Source organism: Podarcis muralis, chromosome 18 (assembly GCF_964188315.1).
Source record: "Podarcis muralis chromosome 18, rPodMur119.hap1.1, whole genome shotgun sequence".
NCBI lineage: Eukaryota > Metazoa > Chordata > Lepidosauria > Squamata > Lacertidae > Podarcis > Podarcis muralis.
Genome location: NC_135672.1, coordinates 10,873,149 through 10,899,312, shown reverse-complemented (window position 1 = coordinate 10,899,312; position 26,164 = coordinate 10,873,149). Strand labels below are relative to the sequence as shown.

The following is a 26,164-nucleotide window of genomic DNA, read 5'->3' as shown; positions in this document are numbered from 1 at the left end:
TGGAAAACCCACAAGAATCCTCTCCTTCCAGTTTCGGCCAACCTATTTTCTTTTACCGTCCTCAACCTTCCCATCTGCATTATGGGGACAATGATGCGAGCTGCTTCACAGGGTTGTTGGGAGGAAGAGCCACGCTCCGAGGGATTTTAGAACGCCGTTAGGAGAGGAATAGCGGGTTACATCTTTACTTAACATTCCCAGGAGCCGGCTTAAAGCCATTGCCTTCTTGTGTGTGTGTGCGCAAAGCTTTGTGGTAATTTTAACCAAAGAGGGGTCAAAATGTAAAACAGAAAGTGGATTTGAGAAAATTCACTTCCCAAGAAGTAAACGCAGCTGGGCTTACTTCTGAGTAGACGTGCAATAGGGCTTTGCACTGCAAAAGTAAGTGTGGCGTCTGCCGTGCAAATCTGTCGCACGCCCACCGGAAAACGAGCCCCAGTTGACCACCCATTTTATAAATTGCAAATCCGCCAATTGCAAACTGGCTCAGTGTCCGCTCGTTACCGTTTCGGCCTCGTTTTTCAGATTTATTTGCGGGCTTTGTTGTTCTTAGCTGATTTTTTTAATTATCTTGCGTGCAAACCAACCTCGGAAGGCGGTTGATAAACCGGTGGCGATAATAAACAAATAAGTTAAAGAGCGTCGACAGCAGCAACAACAACAACATCAGCGGGCTTGCAGCCACTGAAGTCCTCAACTAGAACACTAGATTTTCAGTGGGTCTACTCTGAGTAGGGAAAGCTAGCTGGCCAATATAATCATAATCTGCAAGCAGGTTGAAGACAAAGGAATAAAACAAGACCTTAATAAATAAAACCTTATAAAACAAGAACCCCCCCCTTTTTCTCCACCACCCATTAGCATCCAGTCTTATTTTTGGGGGCGGAGAGGGACCCCCACTTTAAAGAAAGCTTTGGATTCCTGGCTTGCACCTGAAAGAGAAAAATCTCTTTCCAGCTGCCGCGTTGACTTCTTGCAAAGATGTTTTTTTTTAAAAAAATTACCCCCCTCCTCCTCCATTTCCACGCTCTTTCCTTCTGGGGCTCCCCCCACTCTCATTCTCCTTCCTCTCTCTCTCCCTCCTCAACAGAGCTGAAATTGACTTTAGAAAAAATAAAAAATCTCCAGGAAAAAGGAGACCCACATGGCTTTGGTGGGGGGTGTGGCTGATCGTCACCGGCCAACCAACCTTGAGACTTGGGGGCCCCGCCCCTGTTGAGTGCTTGGGGGGGGAGAGACATTGCTGGGGAGAGAGAGAGAGAGAGAGAGAGAGAGAGAGAGAGAGAGAGAAGGAGGGAGGGAGGGAGGGAGGGATGTGGTTACTTTAGGCTGACCGGCCAAGTGGTAACAATGTTTCTGTATCAAGAGTAGGGGGGGGCGCGGAAAGGAAGGCAGGTCTCTCTCTCTCTTCTTTTTTTTTGCAAAAGGAAAAAAAAAGCCATTGAAGGCAAAAAAAAGGGGGGGGGATTAAAATAAAGGAGAAAGGGAGAGAGAGTGAGAGCGTGCAGCGGTAAGGCTTAAAAGAATCCACAGAGGAAGGAAAAGAACCTTTAAAAAAAATAAAATTATACACAGAGGGATTTTTTTGTTTTTGTTTTTGGTGCCACCAGGAAAATAACAAAACCTCAAGGTGGGGGCAAGCATGTTTTATTCAGGAAATAAAATGATGAGATGCATGCGTTGAAAATGAAAATGAAATCTTGCAAATTGTGTGTGCGCGTTGGGAGGGGGAGGCATTTGGTATAGTATTATATTTATTTTTGCATTTTTTGAGGTGGGGGGATGAGGGAGAGGAGGGGGGAGGTGTTGTTTGAAGGCATCCCCCACCCCAACTTGCAATCTTAATGCCCCCCCTTTCCCCCCTTCTTACCAGTTGCAAGGAAAGCTTAGGTGGCACAATAAAAAAAGGGGGGTGGTTGAGTGAAAAGGGGAAGGAAAGTAAGATTACCCCCCTTTTTTTCTTTTCTTTTCATTCTTTCCTTTCTCATGAGAGAGAGAGAGCTAGCAAGATTTCACTTCGTGCTTTTCGCAAGGGGACGAACCACTCCCTGCAAAACTTTGTATTATTTACATCTTCCTTCCTTCCTTCTTCCATTTCTTCAGGAAAAGACAACACGGGGGTCCCATCTATTACAAACAGAAGCAGAAGAATCACAAGGCATCTTTTCTCTGCTTTGAAAAACCCAAACCCGGCGAGCAAGTTTTGAGTCCTCGTTCTTTGGGGGGAGTGATTCCTTTTTCTCTCTTCCTTTCTGCAAGAAATCCATCTCATCTTTTCAGCCAACCAGTTGCAAATTGCAGGAGGAAAGCCCTCGCCAAGGTTTTTATTTCATTTCAATTTTTTTAAAACTTCTTTTTGGAAACCGGGAATTTGTTTCAATGCAAAGTTGTCGGTTGGTGGCCTATTTATTTATTTATTTTCAAATGATATGCTAGGATTAGCCGCTCTCCAGAGACGAGCGGGTACCTCAAAGTTTGCTTGCTGAGTCCACAGAAATTTTTGCCTTCTCTCTTCCCCACCCCCAGCAAGAGTGGGGAGATTCTGGGCCAGTTGTACGACATGCCGAGGTTCCCTCCTGTAACCTCTCAGCCGCCTTCTGCTTCCTCCAGTATTTTTGAGCCCAAGTTATCCAGTTTCTTAGAGATGGAACCTCCCTCCTTCCTGCTCCATTTATGAAGAGTTTGAGAAAGCTGGCAGTAACTCAGACCCTGGGACCCAAAAGTTGCGGTGATGTCTTCTTAGGGCGTGTGGGGTCCGGAAGACCCACGCCACACCCTCTCTGTTCCTAGACAACACACATCTCTTGTCTATCTATTAAGAAGCCTTCTGTTGCAAAAGCAAATTCTGATCGCCCCACCACCACCACCATCCATGCGCTGATTTGCAGTATATTTTGGCTACCAGGACGCTTGCCTATAGGAGAAAAGAAGGACCATTCTGCCAGCGAAAGCTATTGGGATTCTCCACCATGGAATGAATTAGGGATGTGCGTGCGATAGTTTGCATCAAGAGAGAGAGAAGTGAAAGGAGGAGGAGAGACACAGGAAAAAGTCTGGACTGTCCAGGGGAGACCTAAGCTCCCCGAAAAAACCGCACTCGCTCGCACACCGAAAGAGCCTATCGGCCAGAAAGCGCGCCTTCAAAGTGCAATGACCTGGTTGCCTTTTTCCTAAACACACCCACACACAAAAAATCCCCGCAGCTTTCCGGGGAACAAAAGAAAGAAGGGGAGAAGAGGTGGAAGAAAGTGGAGGAGAAAGGGGTTACGATGCCGAATTTGGAGGTAGCAGCGTTGCTGGTGACCCTGGTTGGGGTTTGCGTGTGGACGGACGACAGCAGCAAAATTATCTCCGATCGCTATGCGGTGTACTGGAACAAAAGCAACCCCAGGTAGGATGGAGGGGGGAGCTAGGAGGAGACCCCCCCTGTTTTATCGCATGTTTTAGACCTCGGGGACTGTTGCCCTGTCAGATTTTGGGTGTGCATGTTTGGGGGCGGCGGCGGCTGTAACCCCAAAGGGATGATGTACACAAGGCACTGTTATAGTCCATGCATTCTTCTTCTTCTTATTATTTTGTCCATATATTTTTGCATTGGAAGATTCGGGAGGAATGGCGAAACTTCTTTTTAGAAGGAAAAAAATAAATAAATCTCACAGGCTGATACTTGGGGAACCTCTTCTCATCCTACTCAAATAAGCCTTTCTTACGGACTTGCCTGAAAATTATTATTATGTAATAGGAAGCCCAGTCTTGCCAGTGATGTCACTGTTGGAAGGGGGAATGGTTTTTAAAAGTGTGGGGTTTTTAAAAAATTATTATCCTGTCTGTCTGTCTGTCGTTCAAAGTCATGGCCAGGGAAACCAGGGTTTTCACACACGGCCTGGAGGAAGTTTGCCCCACAAGTGTCTCTCTCTGTGTCTGTGGGAAATAATTCCAGAGAAATCAGACGAAGGTCTCGAAAGCAAAACTTGGAGGGTTGCTATATCTCTGTGTGAGATGCCCTTCTTTCTAAACTCCCACCACGCCGTTCCTGTGTACTGAATTGCATCTAGGCTGTCGAGACAAACTCATCTTCAGGCACAACTTCTGGGTTTGCACCCAATGTGAATTCCTCCTCAGAACATACCCGTTTAACTTAACGGATGCAACTAACTGCGGTCCATTAATTTCAAAGGTGCAAAACTTAGTTGGATACAACCCTCTGCGATTAATTCTTTGCTAAGTGGAAAGTGATTCCCCCCCCCCCCCAGTTTCCCCTATTGAACTCAATGGGGCTTCCTTCTGATCTCTCTATGAACGATGATATTGTCGGTCTCTTTAGGATAACTGATATGCCGGGGTTTTTTTTTGTCAAACTTTTGGACTTACTTTGCCTTATTTTGAAGAATTGGGGGGGGGGGCACTTATCAGTTTGTCTTGAGGCTGACATTCTGAGTGTGTGTACCTATATAGCAGGGCTGTTTGAATATTTTCATCTATCTATTTCCCCGTTTTTTTCAAGGCTTAAGTTCGAGAAGTTTCGCTGTGGTCTGTGTCGCCTTCCAAGCCAGATATAAAAACAACTGAGTGGGGTTAGAGAAATATATATTTTTTCTTAACAGCTGTTTTACGTTTGGAATCTGAGCCACCGAAGAGTGGTGGCGGGGTGTGTGTGTGTGTGTGTGTGTGTGTGTGTGTGTGTCGAGGAGGGAAATCATTCTTCCAGAAGTCAATTCTTGGAAGTTGTAATTCTGGGCAGCCAAGAGGAACAAAATGATAACAGTTTTCAGCAGAACTGCAGACTGTAAAATCAATTACGCGTCACTTACAGGGTTGCATCTTGTCAAATTAAAACACCAGTTCTCTCTCTCTCCTACACACACACACACACACACACACATTGGAGAGGAGACAGTTCTTGACCTGTTTCCTTGTGTTTCCCCCCCAACATCTAACCTACCGGACAAAACCATCTCTTGCGTAACGACTACTCCTTGAAGAATCTTAGAAGGGAAATAAAGGGTTTTTTTCAAAAATAAAAATAAAGCAAGCAACATTCATTTCCAAACCAGCTTGCGGCCATAGACTCCATGGGGATACTTCTAAGTTGCTTCGAAAGCTTGGCGACTCTCTCTATGGAGCGCTGAAAGGTTAGCGATGCTCATCGTGGCATTGTAAGGTTTTCTCTTATGTGATGGCGAAGTAGGTTAGCTTCCCCCCTCCATCCTTCCCTGCTTTCTAAGGATTTATTGGGCAAGTGAGTCCACGACCTACAGCCTTGGTCGTGAACTTCAGGTACATCCCGGTCGCCTTTTGGGTTTGGTTTCTGGGTCAATCTCGGTGTTCTGCACCCATTTCTGGTACCCCCAAAGTGGAAGGGCACCCCCACCTTCCAGATCTTACATGAATTAGAGCAATCAGCTGGGAGGGAGGGGGCCGTGCGGCTCTTTTTTGGGGGGGGGGAACCCTCTTTCTCTGTCCACCGTAAGCGTGCGGTTCCAGAAATGGATGGTTCCCCTTCTCGCCTCGAGAGCTCATAACAGCTTTCTGAAGTCTCAAGCAGTTGAGAACCGGCTGTTTGGACCACGTCCAAAATTCTCATGGCGCATCGTGAACGACCGGATTCCCCCCTCCACCTCCTCCCCAAAACCCCTTAAATGTTGCAGATAATTTTTATTTCTATTTAAAGGATACCCACCAAAAAAACCACCACTCCTCCTCCTTTTGTTTTGAAATCCCCCTTAAATTAAAGGAGAAAGAGCGATGAGAAAACGCGAGTTGCTTCTTACTGCTTCTTATCTGAACTTTTTCCCATGCGCAGCTTTGATATGTTGGCGCTGTTCGTATCCCCCCCCCCATTTAAAACTTAAAGATCCTGGGGCACCCGATTTCTTTATGCGCTTTATACAAGCTGTGGCACACGCACCCCACCTCCCCAGGTGTGTTAAATAGGCCAGTTACTGGCGCTTGTTCCACTGAACCCCTTTTGATTTACATGTAATTTTTCTAAATAGAAAGCTTCGGCCGTTTTTGCCCGGAATGGCCTCGAATTATTTGCGGGTGCAAAATTTCAAGCATCCAGGGGCTTTGATATGCTCCTTCCTGTTCCTTTGCTGGACGGCGCCAGCAAAGATGGCTATTGTTGCAGGGCCCACTCAGCTCCTTGCTGAATGAGCAGCAAACAAAACGAAATAAATCCGTTCGCGAATGCAAAAGCGAACCTTTCCGGTTGTGCAGAAACCTGGCGAAACGCGGAATAAAAATATTTTCCCAGTGCCCAGCTTAAGAGAAAGTCACCCACCCACCCCCACTCACCCACCCCCCGTTTTCTCCCTATATACCCACATATCAGTGGAAGATAATTCCCCTCCCCTCTGGTCCCCACTCTCGCTGTGAGAAAGCTCCGAGGGGAACCTTTAATAGCAAAAAATCTCTCTCTCTCTCTCTCTCTCTCTCTCTCTCTCTCTCTCTCTCTCTCTCTGTCCCACCCCCCCCAGCCCGTTTCCTGCCAATATGAATGAGGGCCTTCATTCTGGAGATGAAATGTTTTAAAATTTGAGGGGAATTCGTGACCTCTTTTCAATGAGGACCTCTGTAGCGGGTCGCGCCGGGGGAAAGGGGGTCGGTTCGCCAGGCCGACTCGGCCTCCCTTAATCCGGCAACTGGGTCGGGGTCTGGTACGAAACATCCGGGGGCCGCCTGTAACCCAGAGAGCATCTGTGGCACCTTCGCCAGCAACCAGGAGGTTGCAAGCCCCATCGAGACAATGCCCTGTTTCTACGCTCTCCTTCCATTGCCCACCTAGCATTTGGGCTGACTCTGGCTTTGGGGGCCGCAACCTCCGACCTTCACAGGGATTATATTTCCCTGGGTGATTTTGCATTTGTGCAATGGGCTTTTTGGTGGTCCACATCTTCCCCCTTCAACTCCTTTTCGTTAATATATATATATGCGGGATGGAACAAAACGAGAGCCGGTGGTCCCGCCTTGAGACCACAATAGATACGCCGCCTATGTTCGCGTGGTATACGATTTCTTGCCGCAAAGGTGAACATCCTTTGGGACGGCAATGGTGTGGTTTTTGTTGGTGATGTTTGCATGTATGATTTCCTCGCGTCGCTGTCCATCGCTATGATGGCTTAACCGTTGTGTCCTATTCAACCTTGAGATTGCCCCTCTCCCAAGGCCCATGTTTCAGGGCTCTGCCCGACCCAAATCCTAAGACAACCATCTCCCTTGATTTCAATGGATCTGCTCTCCTGAGTTATGACTTAACGTTGAATACAGTCCGTAGCTTTTAAGAAACAGAGACATATTTGGGCCACTGTCCTAATTTGTCGTATTTCCCTCACTGCCACGAACAAATTAATGTTTAGCACGGCAGCAGCAATACTTTCAGGTTAGTGTATGTGTGTTCTGGCAGAGGTGAGGGTCTAAACTTTTTTTTTAAAAAAAAAGCAAGAATATGGAAATGAGGAATAGAAGGAAGCCAGTGGATTTTAGCCACCTAAAACCAGCAGTGGTCATACCTAGTGTGGACTCATCCTAAGCCGGGGTCAGCAAACCTTTTCAGCAGGGGGCCGGTCCACTGTCCCTCAGATCTTGTGGGGGGCCGGACTATATTTTGAAAATACTAATGAATGAATTCCTATGCCCCACAAATAACCCAGAGGTGCATTTTAAATAAAAGGACACATTCTACTCATGTAAAAACATGCTGATTCCTGGACCGTCTGCAGAGCGGATTGAGAAGGCGATTGGGCCGGATCCGGCCCCTGTGCCTTAGTTTGCCTACGCATGTCCTAAGCTGTTGTGGCCCCCCCTTCTGTTTCTGCTACTTGTGGTATGAATTTGCATCTTGCACCGTCGCTCAATTTGCTTTCAGATCGGTGGCGTTTGCACAGGAAATCTCAGAGTTCCTCTGTGGTTTTTTTGCTATCTCCCCCTCTTCTTGCTTAAACCCCTTCACCCTCCTCAATTATTACTTCTTTGAGGTGGCAGTGGGGAGAGACAAAACAGGTGTGATTCTTGACATTGACCGTCACAAAATCCGGCCAACGATGCTGCGAATCTTATAGGGCGTGAGATGAGGGAAAGGGTCTGCTGTGGCCTAAAGCCAAGTGGCCTGAAAGGGTCCATTGCGTGGACAGCTGGCCCCACATGGGGAGAGCGGATCCCGAGGGATGTGGGATCCACCCGAGGACTTCAAAGGCGGCGTTGGCCTGCAACCTGGAGCAATAAAAGGTCACCCTCTGCATTTGAATAACACCGATTAGCCCATGTTTCCTCTTTAGGACAGTGATTCTCACTGCTGAAAGATTTCCAGGACTTTAGAGAATAATAATAATCCCTGAAACATAAGGGAAGAAAACCCGGTTTCCTCAGTACAGATTGGCGAAATATATGCACACCCAAAGTTGGCAATTCTGGTCTGGGCCAGACCATCCACCACAGACCAGCAGTTGCCTCACAATAAAAAAAACGGAGGAATCTGAATACATGTAATGGATGCCATTGCATGGCATCTTATCCCTCTCTTTGCAAGACGGGGAATCATTCAAAACAATAAACCTTGCATGCTCATATGTGTGTTTATCTATATCTATATCTCTTTGCTCATCCCGTCCTCCCCAATTTTATCCCTGCCATCTGGAACCCAATGTTTCCATCCCATGTGACTCACCCGGTAAAAAAATGAGAGAGAGAGAGAGAGAGGGATGCCCTCCTTGATAATTGCGCCTAAATTAAAAATCAATTGTAAATTGAGACGCGGGAAGCAGTCGCCCCTTCCGAACGCAATTTTAGATCACCCGCAGGCATCCTTGATATCTTCGACCCGCCGCCGTGTTTTATGTGGTCGCCGTGGGTCCGGAAAACGTGGGGAGATGTTTATTAAATATGTCTCTGTGTCGGCTGTTGATTGAAATCACAGCGGGAGGGTCGGGTTAGGTACATGGGCCAGGACGGCTGCACTTTTCTGGGTTTGAAGGAAGGTGTGTGTGTGTGTGTGTGTGTGTGTGTGTGTGTGTGTGTGTAGGTGTAGGGCATGGTGTTTCCACCCCCAAAACAAAGCTGAGCCGGAATCAAAGGCCGAGCTTCCAGACCCCTCTCCGAAGACGGCCGCCATGTTTGTATTCCGGAACTTGGAAAGAGTAGTTTCCATATTGGTTTGTGTGCTCGCGGAGAATACATCAGTGCCACAGACATGGTGGAATTGTTGGTTGGTGGGGAGATATTGAGGTGGGAGGAGGGCGGATATTGCCTCACTGGAACTATGAAAGTTGACCGGCGGCAGGCAGTGAATCTCATGTTTTATATCTCGGGGCACCGCAATTGGTTTTCTTTTCCTAAATGGCTTTGCCATCCGATAGGCACCCAAAAGGGTGTGTGGATTTTACAGCCCCAATATTTTTGTAGGATTTCACCATGAGTTTCTGCCTTTCGCTTGTCTTCTCCTCCCACCCCCCCCTCGGATTCTTTATTTTAATCTTTCCATCTAATGATTAGGGCGTAATACTTCCTTGGTGCTTGGAGCCCAATTCTCCATAAAGCTGATATTCTGAGGTGGGTCCATTGTATCGCCACCACCAGAGGGTCAAATCAACTTTGGCGGAGTCACACACACACACACACACACGTATCAATCACCATGTGTTTTTTTAAAAAAATTGCGTTGATAAAATCATTGCTTTTGCGTTGTGTGTGTGTGTGGAAATGTGTGCAAGAGAAAAGTTTTAAAAAACAGCCCTGTTCTGAGAAGGGGGCGACGATTCTGTCAGAAGCCCGAACAAATTCCAGTTCTTCGTGCCGGCATGATTGGATAAATCATTTCCAACGTAACAGAGAGGCAAAGATTTGTTTCTCGGCTACATCCTACCTGCAACGGTGTAATGGGCAGTTTTGGAGTAATTCCGGAATGACAGTTTTCCTGCCGACAAATGTAATTCCTGAAAAGGCCCCCACATTTATATATATCAATCTCTGTGGAAGGGGGAGAGAGAGAGATAGAGATAGAGAGAGACGGGTAAATGGCCGGCTATTTTCTCTCCCGATTGTCAACACAGGTACATCCCATTATTTCATCTTCCTTTGCCCCCCTGGCCTGTATTTAGCCACACAAGTGTTTTCCTTCCTCCAATTTTTATTATCATCATCATCATTATATATATATTTTCTTTATATATAAAAAAACTTTGACGTGACGGCCAGTCGCCTCTGGCTGTAAACATGTGGTCGTCGACTCCACGCTTGACCACAAAGAAGTTCTTGGGGGGCAGCAGAGGGGGGGAAACGTTTGCCTCTCGTGGGTTCGTGATGGCGCAACAGCTTGGCCATGTGGAGGAGACTCGCTGGGTCTTCCTGCGGGCGATTCCATTATCTGTATCCTTGATTCGATCTACCTGAAGCTGCTCTTCTTGATAGGGAGATGGGGAGCTTTCCAGATAGCGACTGGCTTGTGGACTTCCCAGGGCTGGTCGTGGTCGCAACCAGAATGCAGATGTTTCTAGACAGATGTTTGGCCCGATCTGGGCAACGTGGCCCCGAGGAGCTGGCTTGGGGGCTAAGCCCATTGTGTCCAGCTAAAATTCTCCATTTAGACGTCCTAAATAGGAACGTGGGAAGGCTGCCTCCTACCAACTCAGTACGGAAAGGGCTCTCCAGGACCCTACCTGCCATGTTGTGATTCCTGCATTGCAGCGGGGGGGGGGGGGTTGGACTAGATTACTCTTTGGGTCCCTCCCAACTCTACAGTCCTGTGATTCTGCGCCACGGGGGACCTTCCTCTTGCAAACAGGTGTTCTGTCACCGAGCCACAGCCCTAGGAGGGGCAGCATCTCTTTGTGCTTTTCTCTGGGTCAATTCAGGTCCATCCCAACGGCCTTCAGGCCTTCAGGGTGGCCTGCGAAGATTCGTGCAGACAAGACCCAGCTCCCCTGCTCTCCTTCCTCTTCCCGAACGAACGGCCTCGCACGTTTGGGACCGCCTGAAAACGAAGTGTGTAAGGGCATATTTCAACGGCTCCTCCTTGGACCAAAGTTTGATCTGACTGCCCCAAACACCAGTTGTGAGTGGTGAGACCTGGGTCCAGCTTGTGGGCATCTCTTGGGGCAGAAAGCTGGGCTACCAGGTGGCCAGGTTTCTTCGACGTTCTCCGCTGCCTTAACTGGCACGGCCGAAATCTGAATCCGATATCCCAACGAGCTTTGAGGCACCTTCGGATAGGGTAGAGACATCTTCATGGTCTCCAAAGCCTCTTCCACCAGGTGCCTGCAATCTCTCTGGTTTGGCGATATCTCGCCCCGCGAAATGTCCCCCCTGGACGTACGGCAAGATCCCCTTCCCTCATTGGCAGGGCAAGCCGGTCTGCTTCATTCGCCGAACGGCTATCCCTGCCGCGGCAAGGTACCGCCTGGCAAAATGGCTGCCTGCCACCTCCTTGCAGATGAGCAACTCCATACGTTGAAGATCTCAGTCCATGTTGTGTAGGAGGAGGGTGAAGGCATCGGTGACGCATCTCAGATTTGTTCTTTAGAGCGGCCTGGAGCGAGGGCCACAGCAACTCCCAAACTTCCCCCCGACAACTTTCAAATATGGATGCTTCCCCCTTCCAGGTTCCCTCCACAGAGTTGACCGATTGGTTTTTGTGTGTGTGTGTGCTTTTGAGATATCTCCTCTTTCTCGGGTCTTGGCTATCCGGACACAGCCCTGCTTTTCTCGTGGATGTATCCTTCAATAAATAAATTAAACCAATGGTTCTTTTGCGGATTCTCAGTTTCCCTCCTCCAGGGCTGTGTTACCTTCTTTTCCATCCCAGAATCTCCCGCAGGAATGCATTCGCCCCTGGCCCTGGACACAAATCCTCCCGTAAAACAGATTCAGTAGGAAATGGATTCCTCACCCTGCCTCGCAGAAGGTCTCTGCCTCTGCCTTCCTTCTCCTCGCCTTATTTTTTACAAACCTCGTGCTTTTTGGGATAGGGTTATACACCTTAAAAAAGAAAGAATAAGTTCTCTCCTCAGAATCTCTTCAAACGTTTCCTTGGCCTGTCCTCCCTTTTCCAAACCGTTAAATCCGCTTAGCGCCACTCCGAGGTGCATAGGCCACACGGTTAATAAACGGCAGATGCAAACAAGGTCCAATTTCTCCGACTAGATTTTTTTGGTGTGTGTTCTCTCTCTCTCTCTCTCTCTCTCTCTCTCTCTCTCTCTCTCTAGGGAGCACAATTCCTTTCCCCACAGGTTACTCATTTGGCATCCAGATGCCCGTCTCCGTGCTGAATTCAAAATGAAGGAGAAGCTTCACGCTGCTTTGCCGAGTAAAGATGGGACTTTTCCCCGGGATCGCTGTTCGGCTACATGCCCATCCCTCCCCCCCCCCAAAAGAACCTTTAAAAAGCTTTATTTCAAGTTCAACTTGCTCGAAGAAAGCTCCACACGCCAAGCGACTGGGTCCGCTTGTAAAAAATTAAAAAAACCCAGCCCATTCCTGTCGGTTTTCAACCCATGTTTGTCCCACCTTGGTTCAGTTATATCTGTGCTATCACCCACCAGGTACATCTTAATAGATATGTTTCAAAACGCCTACAGTTTCTGTGCATTTTGAAAGCGGTGGCTCGTACGGGGACACCCCGGTTTTGAAAGGTTGCATCGCTGGCTAAGTCTATAGGTATGCACAGCTCAGGTTGTAGCTTTTGTTGTCGTTGTTGTGATACGTACATAAAACTATGCGCATAGCGCACCGGCGAGGTTACATCTGGCTGTCCAACACGTTTCGCGGAAATACGCCATATGTAGCATATATATATGGAATGTCCATGCGCAAAAAAAAATGTATATTTCATTGATATTGCACACATTCCACATACTGAACATGTGTGGGTGTTTGTGGGTGTGTGTATAGCGTTTTTAATCTGCTGAGTAGGTTGGAAATCTCTAAGGGGTAATGCACTATTTTGTATATGTATGCAGACACATACACAAACCTTTTTTTGTTGTGTACAGTGGTACCTCTGGTTAAGTACTTAATTCGTTCCGGAGGTTTGTTCTTAACCTGAAACTGTTCTTAACCTGAAGCACCACTTTAGCTAATGGGGCCTCCCGCTGCCGCCGCGCCGCCGGAGCACAATTTCTGTTCTCGTCCTGAAGCAAAGTTCTTAACCTGAAGCACTATTTCTGGGTTAGCGGAGTCTGTAACCCGAAGCGTATGTAACCCGAGGTACCCCTGTATTGTTTCATTCTGGCGGTCTCTCGTAGAAAGGCTGGAGTAAAAGCTGCAAGCCTGTTTGCGTCTGATACAAAGTGATCTAGAATGTGTCTTCCACACTGAGGTTCCAGGGCCAGTTACAATGTTTAAAAAACATTACAACAACTTGCAATCGTGAAAACAAGGTGGGTCCTGAGACCCTCAAAGGCCAGGATAAATAGGTGCGTCTTCAGGAAGCTGTAGAATGAAGGCGCAAAGCACAGCTTAGTGAGGAGGGAGTCCCACATCTTAGGGGCCACCACAGAGAAGGACCTCTCGTCTCCTGGGCCGCTGCCCCCCCTAAACTTCTGATAGTGGAGAAACTACCAAGAGGGCTCCCTCCGCTGACTTCAGGACCTTAAGAGGGTCCATAGGGCAGTACTTCAGATATTTGCGCGTGAGTGCGCGCGCGCACACACACACGCACATATATACCGGTATATAAAATGCAAGAGGAATTACACCGGAATTGACTAGGTAGGAACAGACCATAGCTTTGGAATATACCAATGCATACAGTGGTACCTCGGGTTAAGAACTTAATTCGTTCCGGAGGTCCGCTCTTAACCTGAAACTGTTCTTAACCTGAAGCACCACTTTAGCTAATGGGGCCTCCTGCTGCCGCCGCACGATTTCTGTTCTCATCCTGAAGCAAAGTTCTTAAGCCCGAGGTACTATTTCTAGGTGAGCGGAGTCTGTAACCTGAAGCGTCTGTAACCCGAGGTACCACTGTACTTTTATAGGCATGCACACGGATATTTTATATTTGCTTGTAGCGGATGTGTTGCACTTAATAATAATAATAATAATAATAATAATATCCCGCCCATCTGGCTGGGTTTCCCCAGCCACTCTGGGCGGCTCCCAACAGAATATTAAAAGCACAATAAAACTTCAAACATTAAAAGCTTCCCTAAAGAGGGCTGCCTGCAGATGTCTTCTAAAAGTCAGGTAGTTGTTTATTTCCTTGACATCTGGTGGGAGGGCGTTCCACAGGGCGGGCGCCACCACCGAGAAGGCCCTCTGCCTCGTTCCTTGTAAACTCACTTCTCGCAGGGAGGGAACCACCAGAAGGCCCTCGGAGCTGGACCTCCGTGTCCGGGCTGGACGATGGGGGTGGAGACGCTCCCTCTAGCAGATATACGCAGGTTTATATGCTACATTCTTTACAGGGTATATCCCCTGGCCTTGAAGAGCTTGGCGTCTAAATTTTGACAGCACGGACAGGATGGGGGTGAAACTTGCGGTGGGGATTTCCCTGAAGTTTATTTTAGAAGGGGGGGGGGCGTTACGGAAGATACAGGGTGAGTGCCAGGGAATTGCAGATGGGGAGAATTGCTTCTCCTGAACTCGGGTCCTGTTTGGAGTGGACTGGACTGGATGGGCCTTCACTGGTCCGGATCCAGCTGTCGGGATCTTACGCCGGTGTGAGGGAGCGAGGACAATTGCTGTGTGCATAAGCTTCATTTACGGGTAGGGATCAGCACTGCGGAATACGCTTAAAGGTTTTCTGGATAAGAATTTCCTGAGAAAACACTGGGACTAAGAGATGTTTAGGAAAAGGTGGCCTCTTTCCCCTATTCATTCTATCTATCTATCTATCTATCTATCTATCTATCTATCTATCTATCTATCATCTATCTATCATCTATCTATCATCTATCTATCTATCATCTATCATCTATCTATCTATCTATCTATCTATCGATCTATCTATCTAATCTATCTCTCTATCTCTATCTATCATCTATCTATCTATCTATCTATCATCTATCTATCTATCTAATCTATATCTATCTAACTATCATCTATCTATATCTATCTATCTATCTATCTATCTATCATCTATCTATCTATCTATCTATCTATCTATCTATCATCTATCTATCTATCTATCTATCTATCTATATCTATCATCTATCATCTATCTATCTATCGATATCTATCTATCTATCTATCTATCTATCTATCTATCTATCTATCTATCATCATCTATCAATATCTATCTATCTATCTATCTATCTATCTATCTATCTATCTATCTATCTATCTCATCTATCCATCTAGGTTGAATCCAACCAAGATTTACCCCCAGCAGACCTATTGAAATTACCATACACAAATGAGTTGGGTCTATTAATTTCAATAGGTCTAGAGACAACTCTTGCTTCCGGGCAGCCAAAAAAAATATATATTTTAGAGCGTAGCTAGCTGAATTCTACTCAAGAGTAGACAATTTGATATGAACAGGCAGAACTGAGTTGCACTCGATGTTTTCAATTCATCTGCTAGGGATCGTAGTCATGTTTTTTATTCCATTGCCTTCAAAACTGGCCCGGTCTCTGTTGCCCTAGCCCATGGGTAGGCAAACTAAGGCCCGGGGGCCGGATCCGGCCCAATCGCCTTCTCAATCCGGCCCGCGGACGGTCTGGGAATCAGCGTGTTTTTACATGAGTAGAACGTGCCCTTTTATTTAAAATGCATCCCTGGGTTATTTGTGGGGCCTGCCTGGTGTTTTTACATGAGCAGAATGTGTCCTTTTATTTAAAATGCATCTCTGGGTTATTTGTGGGGCATAGGAATTCGTTCATTCCCCCCCCCCAAAAAATATATATAATCTGGCCTCGCACAAGGTCTGAGGGACAGTGGACCCTGCTGAAAAAGTTTGCTGGCCCCTGCCCTAATCTATACTTCTACAGCTTCACCTTATCTCTAAATCTTTTTTGGGGGGGACCTTACAGCCCCCACAATGCCACAGACACCACTTCCCACTTACTGTGGTTCAGGTTTATTTTAAGCTCTGTTTTACGATGCCCACCAGTGCAATTGGATTGTCCCTCCACCAGCCGTCGGAATGTGTCGCCTGTAATATTCATGTTATCCATTTCTCTGTCTAGATCCGGTGGTGGTGCGTGGCTGGGAGACTTTTGCATTTATAGGTTAGCGGGGGACATTTAGATCCCTGGGAAACACCCACTCCATCCACCCAGAAAAAGATCTCCTTTACTGCAACGTTTTGATTTTTTATTCCCCCCCCCCCTTTCCGCCTGCTCCATCGTGAGAGCGCTCAGGGCATTTAGCAATTTCCTCCCCACGTGTCCCCCAAAAAATAAAATAAAAAAGACAGAAGAAGCTGAGCTGGAATATCCTTGCTCCTCGCTGTTAACCAGACCTGTTTTTTGACGTCCGAGGCAAAAATAACAGCCAAGTATAGTTACCTTTAGCTCCCACTGCCGCCAGCTTTTTCCTTCCCTGCTCCCAAGTACTAATCACTGAAATATTTTTGGTGGATCCAAATATCTGCTTCTGGTCTTTTTTTTTATTTTTTTATTTAATATTCTTTCGGTTATTTCTCGCTTATCAAATTTTGTTCTATAGCAAACCACCTCCTCGTTTTGTTGCAGCCAAGCTTAATTTCCACATACTTTTTACGCAGGAGCAAACCCATTGAAAGCAGCTGGACTTGCTTTGGAGTAAGGGTGAAGTCAAAAGATGCACGCCCCGTCAACGTCATATTATTATTATTATTAGCAATAATATTTGTACCTTTCCCTGCTTTCTGGGATATAGAAGATAGAAGCTCTGATGGAAGTTAAAAGACAACTAGCCACAAACCCCCCTGTCTCCCCCCTGTAGCTTTTGGTCTCGATTTGCCAAATACAAACCACCCAAAAGGAAAACAGCGAGGGTTATTTATGCCAGGCGATCAGGAGGTGTCTTTTAAAATTGTTGGCTCGCGGCCATGTTGGGTCTACAGAGCGAGAGGCATGAATGAGACACGGGAGGCGATATTTACTACAAGGAAAACTAGGTTGTTAATAATAAGAATAATAAGGTACTTTGTCAACAAACTGCACACTCTTTTTTTAAAGGGGTCCAGGCAGCAACACTGACATTGCTGTGACTTCTAAGATGTTTGCTCCAAACTAATAAAATAATAATAATACCCTTTGCATTCCTTTCTTGGTGTTTGAAATTCACAAGAGCCGCTCCACGGTGGGACGTTTTGGGTCACCATCTCTTGGGCATCTGAGGAAAGGAGTTTGGTTTGGTCCCTAAAAAAACCTGTCTTTATTTGTTCCCAAAAATGTATACAGCGCTTTTAAAAAACAAAACATCTCAAAGTGGTTTACAATATATATATATATATGAAGCAATAAAACGGTCACTTTGGAAAATGAGCAGCGGCAAAATTTAAGACATTTGCAAAGTTTAAATAAGAATAGGTTAAAAGCAGATCAAAGCCCCCGTCTGCTTTCTAAACATCTGGGGAGGCGTGCCTATACAGAAAGGTTTTTAGCCGGTGCCGAAAAGAGTATCCTGCCCTGATATCAATAGGCAAGGAGTTCCGTAGTCTAGCCGCTTTAAAAGAACAAGTTCTTTGTAAACGCTTTGATCAAAATGCCGCCTGAATGTGGCACGGAGGTCCCTGTTTATCGGAGAGAGGGTCTCTGGTTGCTAACCCTATATTTATTTTGGGGCAGTGGTGTGTTTAATAATAATAATAATAATAATAATAATAATAATAATAATAAATTTATTTATACCCCGCCCATCTGGCTGGGTTTCCCCAGCCACTCTGGGCAACTTCCAACAAAACACTAAAATACAATAACCTATTAAACCTTAAAAGCTTCCCTAAACAGGGCTGCCTGAAACATTGTTCCATAGTACAGCCCAGGTCCCCCCAGATAAAAATCTCTGGGTGATGGATGGACACCTTTGGGGAACATGGATGATAATACGGTTGCATGTGCCCTAATGTGCTGGATGCAAATTCTCCCCTCTGCATCCGCCGAGGTCTGTTTCTGAACTGTTTATAATATATACCGTATTTTTCACTCTATAAGACGCACCAGACCACAAGGCGCACCTAGTTTTTGGAGGAGGAAAACAAGAAAAAAAAATATTCTGAATCTCAGAAGCCAGAACAGCAAGAGGGATCGCTGCGCAGCGAAAGCAGCAATCCCTCTTGCTGTTCTGGCTTCTGGGATAGCTGCGCAGCCTGCATTCGCTCCAGAAGACGCACACACATTTCCCCTTACTTTTTAGGAGGGGAAAAGTGAGTCTTATAGAGCAAAAAATACGGTAAGTACAGGATAGGACTTCTTTATTTTTCTCAAATATATTGGCAAGCGGGGAGGGGCCCCTCTTAGCTTTCCGTCCCGTGCTGAGGAGGGCCATGCAGATATTAAACGAATAAATCCAGTTGCCAGGGGGCTTCTCGCAATGTGCTGCAACGGAGTCTTGCAGCATGATCTAAACTGGTGTGTGTATTTTCTGCGGAGGGTATACACACCTGCCTTGGAAGCAGAATTGTAGGAGTTCTGGAGCAGGACATATCCTAAACATAGCTGTCAAGCGTCCCTTATTTGGCGGGACAGTCCCTTATCCCAGCGCCATGTCCCGCTGCTGTCCCTTATTGATGATGTCCCTTAATAAGCTACTGAAGGTAATGGGGCCCTTTCTATGTCCAGCTGTCCTTTGTCAACAACAAATTGTTGCTGGTTTTTTTTTTTGTGTTGAATATATGCTATATGGTAATTTATGGACCTAATAGGTATCTAAAGCCATTTCCACGCAACAAAATATGTATTTTATAAAAATAATTGTTGATCCCTTATTTTGGCTGCGGATCCCTTATTTTCGAGGCTGCTGGTCCCTTATTTTCAAATCTGTCAGTTGACAGCTATGATCCTATAGCTGGGAAATATTTTCTTCTGCTTGAAAATACAGCTGTACTAGGTAACACTACACAATTTGGCTTTTTTTTTAAAAAAAAAAATTACCCTCCCCTTCTCTGAAACGTCTACATTTCTCCCTTTATTTCTGTTCTCTCTCGTGAGCAAGTGAGTTGTGCGAGTTTCGCTTAAGGCTAGAGGCGGAGCCCGGCGATGGCTGGATTTTACCAGCCAAAGGTTTTTTTCTCTTTCTGCATATAACTGGAAACCTATGTAGCATCTTGCTAGGCATAAGCCAATGCGCTGAGAAACCCTGCGCACCTTTACTCAGAAGTGAGGTCCTTTATGTTCCGGCTAAAGCGTGCAAATGTTGCAGCCTTGTAGACTGAACTCTTCCGTAATTTTAAAGGCTGCGCTCTAGGGAGAGGGCTTGCTATAAATGCAGAAAGTTCTAGCTTGAATTGTTTTCAGCATCTCCAGGGACAGTGGTACCTCAGGTTAAGTACTTCATTCGTTCCGGAGGTCCGTACTTAACCTGAAACTGTTCTTAACCTGAAGCACCACTTTAGCTAATGGGGCCTCCTGCTGCTGCCGCCGTGCCGCCGGAGCACGATTTCTGTTCTCATCCTGAAGCAAAGTTCTTAACCTGAAGCACTATTTCTGGGTTAGCGGAGTCTGTAACCTGAAGCGTATGTAACCTGAAGCGTATGCAACCCGAGGTACCACTGTAGTTCTGTAGTTGGAAAAGGTTTTGTGGTTATCACATCAAACTATTTCCCCCCCCCCCCCCCCGCTTTCACCCCACCATGCCGAAGAGTTCCGGATTAACATAAAAACGTCCTCCTTATCCCGTGGCATTTTTAAAAAAATAGTTTTTATTAAGTTTTACAATTTATATTCAATACAATCATCATTATCACGAATATATATATATATATGAGTGAATCCCAACCTCACCCCCCCCCCCCCCGCATGACTTCCCTCAACCTCCTCCTCTTCTGGGTCTTTAAATATTTACTTCTGCTGCTTACATTCTTATCATTTTTTTATACCTTTTTTAAAAAAAAAAAATTACATCTTACACCTTGCTGTTTTCCCAATTATTGCACCTTAACTTTTACGCTTGTTTTCTTAATTGTAAGTGTTTACTCAAACCCTGCCAGTGAGTCCACTTCTTTACAATGTTCCTGTAAGTACACCATACAGTTCCCAATCTTTTTAAAAGTCTCTATTATATAATAATGTAATAATAATTTATTATTTATACCCCACCCATCTGGCTGGGTTTCCCCTATTGTCCTTGTCTCTGAATTTTCCCGTGAGCTTCGCCATTTCAGCGTATTCCATCAGTTTTGCTTGCCATTCTTCTTTCACTGGTGTCTTATCATCTTTCCATTTTTGGGCTAGTTATATCCTAGCCGCTGTTGTTGCATACATAAATAACTTCTTCCGCTCTTTTGGCAAGTCTTGACCTATGATACCTAGCAAGAAAGCTTCTGGTTTTTTAACAAATGTTGTCTAATCCTCCCCCCCCCCCATTTCACTGTAAATCATTTCCCAATAGCTTTTAGTTACTTTACAATTCCACCCCACATGATAAAACGTGCCCTCCTTATCTCGTGGCATTTTGAGTTTAGTTCAAATTTAGTGGACGCAGGTGGTGCTAGGGGTTAAACCACAGAGCCTAGGACTTGCCGATCAGAACGTAGGCGGTTTGAATCACCGTGGCGGGGTGAGCTCCCGTCGCTCGGTCCCTCCTCCTGCTAACCTAGCAGTTCGGAAGCACGTCAAAGTGCAAGTATATAAATAGGTACCGCTCTGGCGGGAAGGTAAACAGCGTTTCCGTGCACTGCTCTGGTTCGCCAGAAGCGGCTTAGTCCTGCCGGCCACATGACCCGGAAGCTGTACGCCGGCTCCCTTGGCCAATAAAGTGAGATGAGCGCCGCAACCCCAGAGTCGGCCACGACTAAACCTAATGGTCAGGGGTCACCTTTACCTTTACCTTACTGTCTGCTGAGCATAGGGGGCATATGCCATGATTTATTGACCCATAGATGGTCTTTGTGGCTTTTAAAGAAACTCTGTGCATCATGAGTGTCGGCTAAGTGCTGGATCTCTTGAGCTTTCTTTATCCGCCAGGTGTTTTTTCGTTCTCTGGTTCTTCTTTGAACCTCGGCCTTAGCATTGGCATAGATTTTTTCCCCTTAGTGGCACTGTTTCTATCTCTTTGCCGGATCTGAAAGGCCTTCCTTTTCTCATCAATCATGCATCCAAGCTCACTGTCATTCTCATCAAACCGGTCCTGGTGTTTCTTGGTTTGGTATCCAAATCCTAGAGAGAGATTTCGAGAAGAAACCAAATAGAATCTCCACGAGATTTTCTTACGCCGGCCAAGTTAGCCACCTCCCCATCATACTGCTGACCGCAGGAACCTACATTGGGCCAGACATTCTGCTTTCAAAGTGGGTTTATCCGATCTAAAAGGTAAAGGGACCCCTGACCGTTAGATCCAGTCGTGACTGACTCTGGGGTTGTGGCGCTCATCTCACTTTACTGGCCGAGGGAGCCGGCGTACAGCTTCTGGGTCATGTGCCCAGTATGGCAAAGCCGCTTCTGGCAAACCAGAGCAGCGCACGGAAACGCCATTTACCTTCCCGCCGGAGCGGTACCTATTTATCTACTTGCACTTTGACGTGCTTTCGAACTGCTAGGTTGGCAGGAGTAGGGACTGAGCAACGGGAGCTCACCCCGTCGCGGGGATTCAAACCGCCGACCTTCTGATCGGCAAGCCCTGGGCTCTGTGGTTTAGACCACAGCGCCACCCTTTATCCAATCTAGGGACCAGGTTTTTTGACCTGGCAACTACGAGCCCCGTTTGTGGATTCCACACCTCACACCCAGCTTTCTTTCTGTCTGTGTTTGTGGCTGCTTGCGCTCCCAGCAAAATAAATAAATAAATAATACCCCGCTCCTCACACAGCAGCAAGCGACGGCTTTGTCAACAGAAAGAGATACCCATCTTGTCTATTACAGAATCCTTGGCAAAAATTGTCAGATAAACCCGTGCACATTTATTTACGATGTCCTAATCCTACCTTTTCCCCCAGAAGAGCTGAGAACGGCAAGCGTGTCTCCCCCTCCTTTCCATATTTATCATGACAGCAACCTTACAAGGTGGGCTGCAGTGAGCAATTTACGAGGGGCTCAAGTTTTGACTTCCGGGGATATACCGTATTTTTCGCTCCATAGGACGCACCAGACCACAAGACGCACCTAGTTTTTGGAGGAGGAAAACAAGAAAAAAAATATTCTGAATCCCAGAAGCCAGAACAGCAAGAGGGATTGCTGCGCAGCGAAAGCAGCAATCCCTCTTGATGTTCTGGCTTCTGTGATAGCTGCGCAGCCTGCATTCGCTCCATAAGACGCACACACATTTCCCCTTACTTTTTAGGATGGGAAAAAGTGAGTCTTATAGAGCAAAAAATACGGTTTATTCTCTGGTTTCTCAAGAAAGGAAAAGGAAATACAAACATTCCACAATCTTCAGCGCAATTCTCCACATTTCCACATCAGGGTTTTTTTAAAGTCCTCATGAAAATTCATTTCCCCCAATAGCCCTAATTTTTGTTTATTTTTGCTCGGTAAACACATTTTCGCAGAGCGGGCTCCCCCTAATATGATTCATTTTTGTATGTCGTCTTCACGAATGTGTGCATTTTCATACACACTTTGCTCTAGCATATAATAATAATAAATAAATAAATAAATTTATTATTTATCCCTCGCCCATCTGGCTGGGCTTCCCTAGCCACTCTGGGCGGCTTCCAAAAAATATTAAAATACTATAATACATCAAACATTAAAAGCTTCAGTCTTCTAAAAGTCTGGTAGTTGTTGTTCTCTTGGACATCTGGTGGGAGGGCGTTCCACAGGGAGGGCGCCACCACCGAGAAGGCCCTCTGCCTGGTTCCCTGTAACTTGGCTTCTCGCAGTGAGGGAACCGCCAGAAGGCCCTCGGCGCTGGACCTCAGTGTCCGGGCAGAACGATGGAGGTGGAGACGCTCCGTCAGATATACTGTGTATACTGTGTTTTTGGATCCTTTTCATTAGTTAAAATTAATGCACTGCTCAGTCCTAGAAGGAAGAAGCCTTTGATTCTCTCTCTGCTCACCTCCTTGCTTCCTCCTTGCACCATCTCTGCCCTTACCTGTTGTTGTGTCCTCTCACCTTTCACGATCAGGATCAGGCCAAAGCGGCTCATCAAGCCCAGCATCCTGTTCTCACAGTGCCCAACCAGGTGCTTGGGAGAAACCCACAATCAAGATTCGAACACAGGAGCCCTCTCCCCTTCTGCGGTGTCCAACAATTGGTCTTCAGGAGCCTTGCTGCCTTCTGGAGGTAGAACCTAACCTCCATCGTGGCTAGAGGCCATCCTCTTTTAAAGCCGTCCAAGTTTGTGGCCATCACTGCCTCCTGTGGCGGGCAGTTCCATAGTTTAATTACACCAAGGGGAATTAATCACCATGCTTTCTTCCTGCCTAGACCTCCTAATTAGATGGGAATTACAGTCCTTGTGGGCAGGGCTGGATTTAGGTTGGACGAGGCCGTAGGCTACTGAAGGTAATGGGGCCTTTTATATATCCAGCTGTCCTTTGTCAACAAAAATTGTCGCAGTTTTTTGTGTGTTGAATATATGCTATTGATGGGCCTAATAGGTATTTGCCCATATTGCCATGCAATCAGTCCCTTCAGAATGTTTTGTTGTTGTTGTTTAGTCGTTTAGTCGTGTCCGCCTCTTCGTGACCCCCTGGACCAGAGCACGCCAGGCCCTCCTGTCTTCCACTGCCTCCCGCAGTTTGGTCAAACTCATGCTGGTCTCTTCGAGAACACTGTCCCACCATCTCGTCCTCCGTCATCCCCTTCTCCTTGCGCCCTCCATGTTTCCCAACATCAGGGTCTTTTCCAGGGAGTCTTCTCTTCTCATGAGGTGGCCAAAGTCTTGGAGCCTCAGCTTCAGGATCTGTCCTTCCAGTGAGCACTCAGGGCTGATTTCCTTCAGAATGGAGAGGTTTGATCTTCTTGCAGTCCATGGGACTCTCAAGAGTCTCCTCCAGCACCAGAATTCAAAAGCATCCATTCTTCAGCGATCAGCCTTCTTGATGGTCCAGCTCTCACTTCCGTACATCACTACTGAGAAAACCAGAGCTTTAACTATACGGACCTTTGTTGGCAAGGTGATGTCTCTGCTTTTTAACCTAACAGGTATCTCAAGCCATTTGCACATGTTGCCGTGCAACCAGTCCATGCAGAATGCAGGCACCCTATATATAGAAAGGAGCAAACCAGGGATATTTTAGGGAGCAGGCTAGCAGGCGGGGCCCATGACTTACATCCTAGGAGCCTACACAACACAAAACACTGTTGCTGGATGTAGATTTTATTTTATTTGTTATCTTATATTTTAGAAATGTACATCCAGGGTTTTATTCCTTTAAATTTTGGGGGGCCCCCAAGAGAGTGGGGCCCTAAGCTATAGCTTGTTTAGCTTATAAGTAAATCCGGCACTGCTCACGGATGAGTTAAACCCTCCTATTCCAAGACTTGCTTTCTAGATTTGGGGGTACCTGGTTCTCAAACGCCTTGGTACTCAAACAACTTGGAACCCGAACACTGCAAACCCAGAAGTAAGTGTTTCGGTTTGTGAACCTTTTCGGAAGCTGAACGTGCTCCGTTTAGAGTGTTACGCTTCTGTTTTGAGTGCCGCGCTTGCGTTTTGAGAGTTACGCTGAGGTCTGTCTGTTTTTGCTATTTATTTTGCGTTCTTGTTTTTTGCTGTTTTTCTTCGTTTTGTTTTTGCCACTATGTGGGACCCAGTCCAGCTACTGATTGATTGATTGATTGATTAGTGGATGTTAGTTGCTGCTTCCTGCTGGAGCGAGTTCCACAGTTTAACAACCTCTTGCCCCTTTGGATTTCTGGTAGATTTCCCATGGACACCAGTCACCAAGCTAACTTTTATTTTAAAATTCAGCTAGCCTTAATGCTTTTGAATTCCTCTCCTCCTCCTCCTCCTCCTCCTCCTCCTCCTCCTCCTCCTCCTCCTCCTCCTCTTCTTCTTCTTCTTCTTCTTCTTCTTCCTCCTCCTCCTCTCGGCTTATTTTCCCTTCCTGCCTGATTTATGCTGTCTGCTTCTCATGTTTCTATTGGTATTTTTAAAAATATATATATTTGTTTTAAAAGTGTATGTGATTTATCGATCCTCGGCTTGTTGGCTTCATCGAATCTTCCCTCCTTCCGCCTTGAGGGCTTCTGATTGGGGGCAGAGAGGCAGGATTTTAAAACAATCCCCTTTAAAGCAAAAGAAACACACATACAAAATCTGCTCTGCTGGCAACCACAGAGCCTGTAAGCTGGCAAGCAGGGAAGGTAAATACGGGCATTCACAATATCATTATAAAAAACTCACGAGAGCGAAATCAGCAAGACGACGGAGCTTTATTTTCCCAACGGGAGTGTTTTAAACTGGCCCAGTTTCACTGAGGCCTTGGGTTACCCCCCCCCCAAAAAAATTTACTGGTCCTGTTCCTTCAACCGGGTAACTGAATTGCAAACGAAATATTTCACCTCACTGTTGAGCAAACAAGCGAATGGGGGCTGTTTCTAGTTGGACCCCTGGACTGCAAAATCTGGGAGCCCCTTTCCCGTGATTTCGTGAGCCTTTATTGCTCCGCGCAGAATTTTTAAAAAAAATACATTCTGTGCCCCCCCCCCAAACACGCAACCTGCTCCCTCCTGCCTTGTGATGCAGCTGTTCTGCTCAAGTGCTCCCCGCCGTCAGAGAGCTAATTATCACTTAATGAGTCTCCGAACTGCCAAACGAGAGACCCGAACCCAGGGTCGGTGTGTGTATATACCTACCGGTCGGGGAGGGGGGGCGGCGCGAGGAGCTTGTTGGGGATTGGGGAGGGAAGAAAGGCTTGAACGCTTCGCTGGCGGAGCTTTTGTTGCCAAAACCTACCTGAAGAAGCGGCGTTCTCACAATATGTTCATTTCGGTGTATTCCCTGCCCCCAATATGTGTGAACACCGGTTGGTTGCAGAACAGCATTGCAAAATTCAGACAAGGGCACATGTCGAAAGGAAGGCTGTGTTTTGCTTCTCGCATTGTTTCAGAAAGGGCAAATTTGATAAATTTGCCTTAAAATGAGAACCCTCTTGAGTTTCTTTCCGTCCATACACTTGAGAGCTTTTTGAGACCTC

At 46.4% G+C, this 26,164-nt stretch overlaps 1 protein-coding gene across 2 annotated transcripts in view; it reads left to right on the top strand.

Annotated features, from left to right (window-relative positions):
• The first annotated feature begins 1,333 nt into the window (after nt 1-1,333).
• The window catches only part of EFNA2 (ephrin A2), a 125,603-nt gene continuing 100,772 nt past the window's right edge, over nt 1,334-26,164 (top strand). Inside the window, exons 1-2 of one of the 2 annotated variants that reach the window (XM_028713292.2) lie at nt 1,334-1,510; nt 2,104-3,391. In XM_028713292.2, coding sequence (XP_028569125.1) covers nt 3,270-3,391 — 122 coding nt within the window. In that variant the 5' untranslated portion in view covers nt 1,334-1,510; nt 2,104-3,269. Of the gene's footprint in view, nt 1,631-2,103; nt 3,392-26,164 lie in introns of both variants that reach the window. The other variant, XM_028713291.2, reaches the window with a different exon arrangement.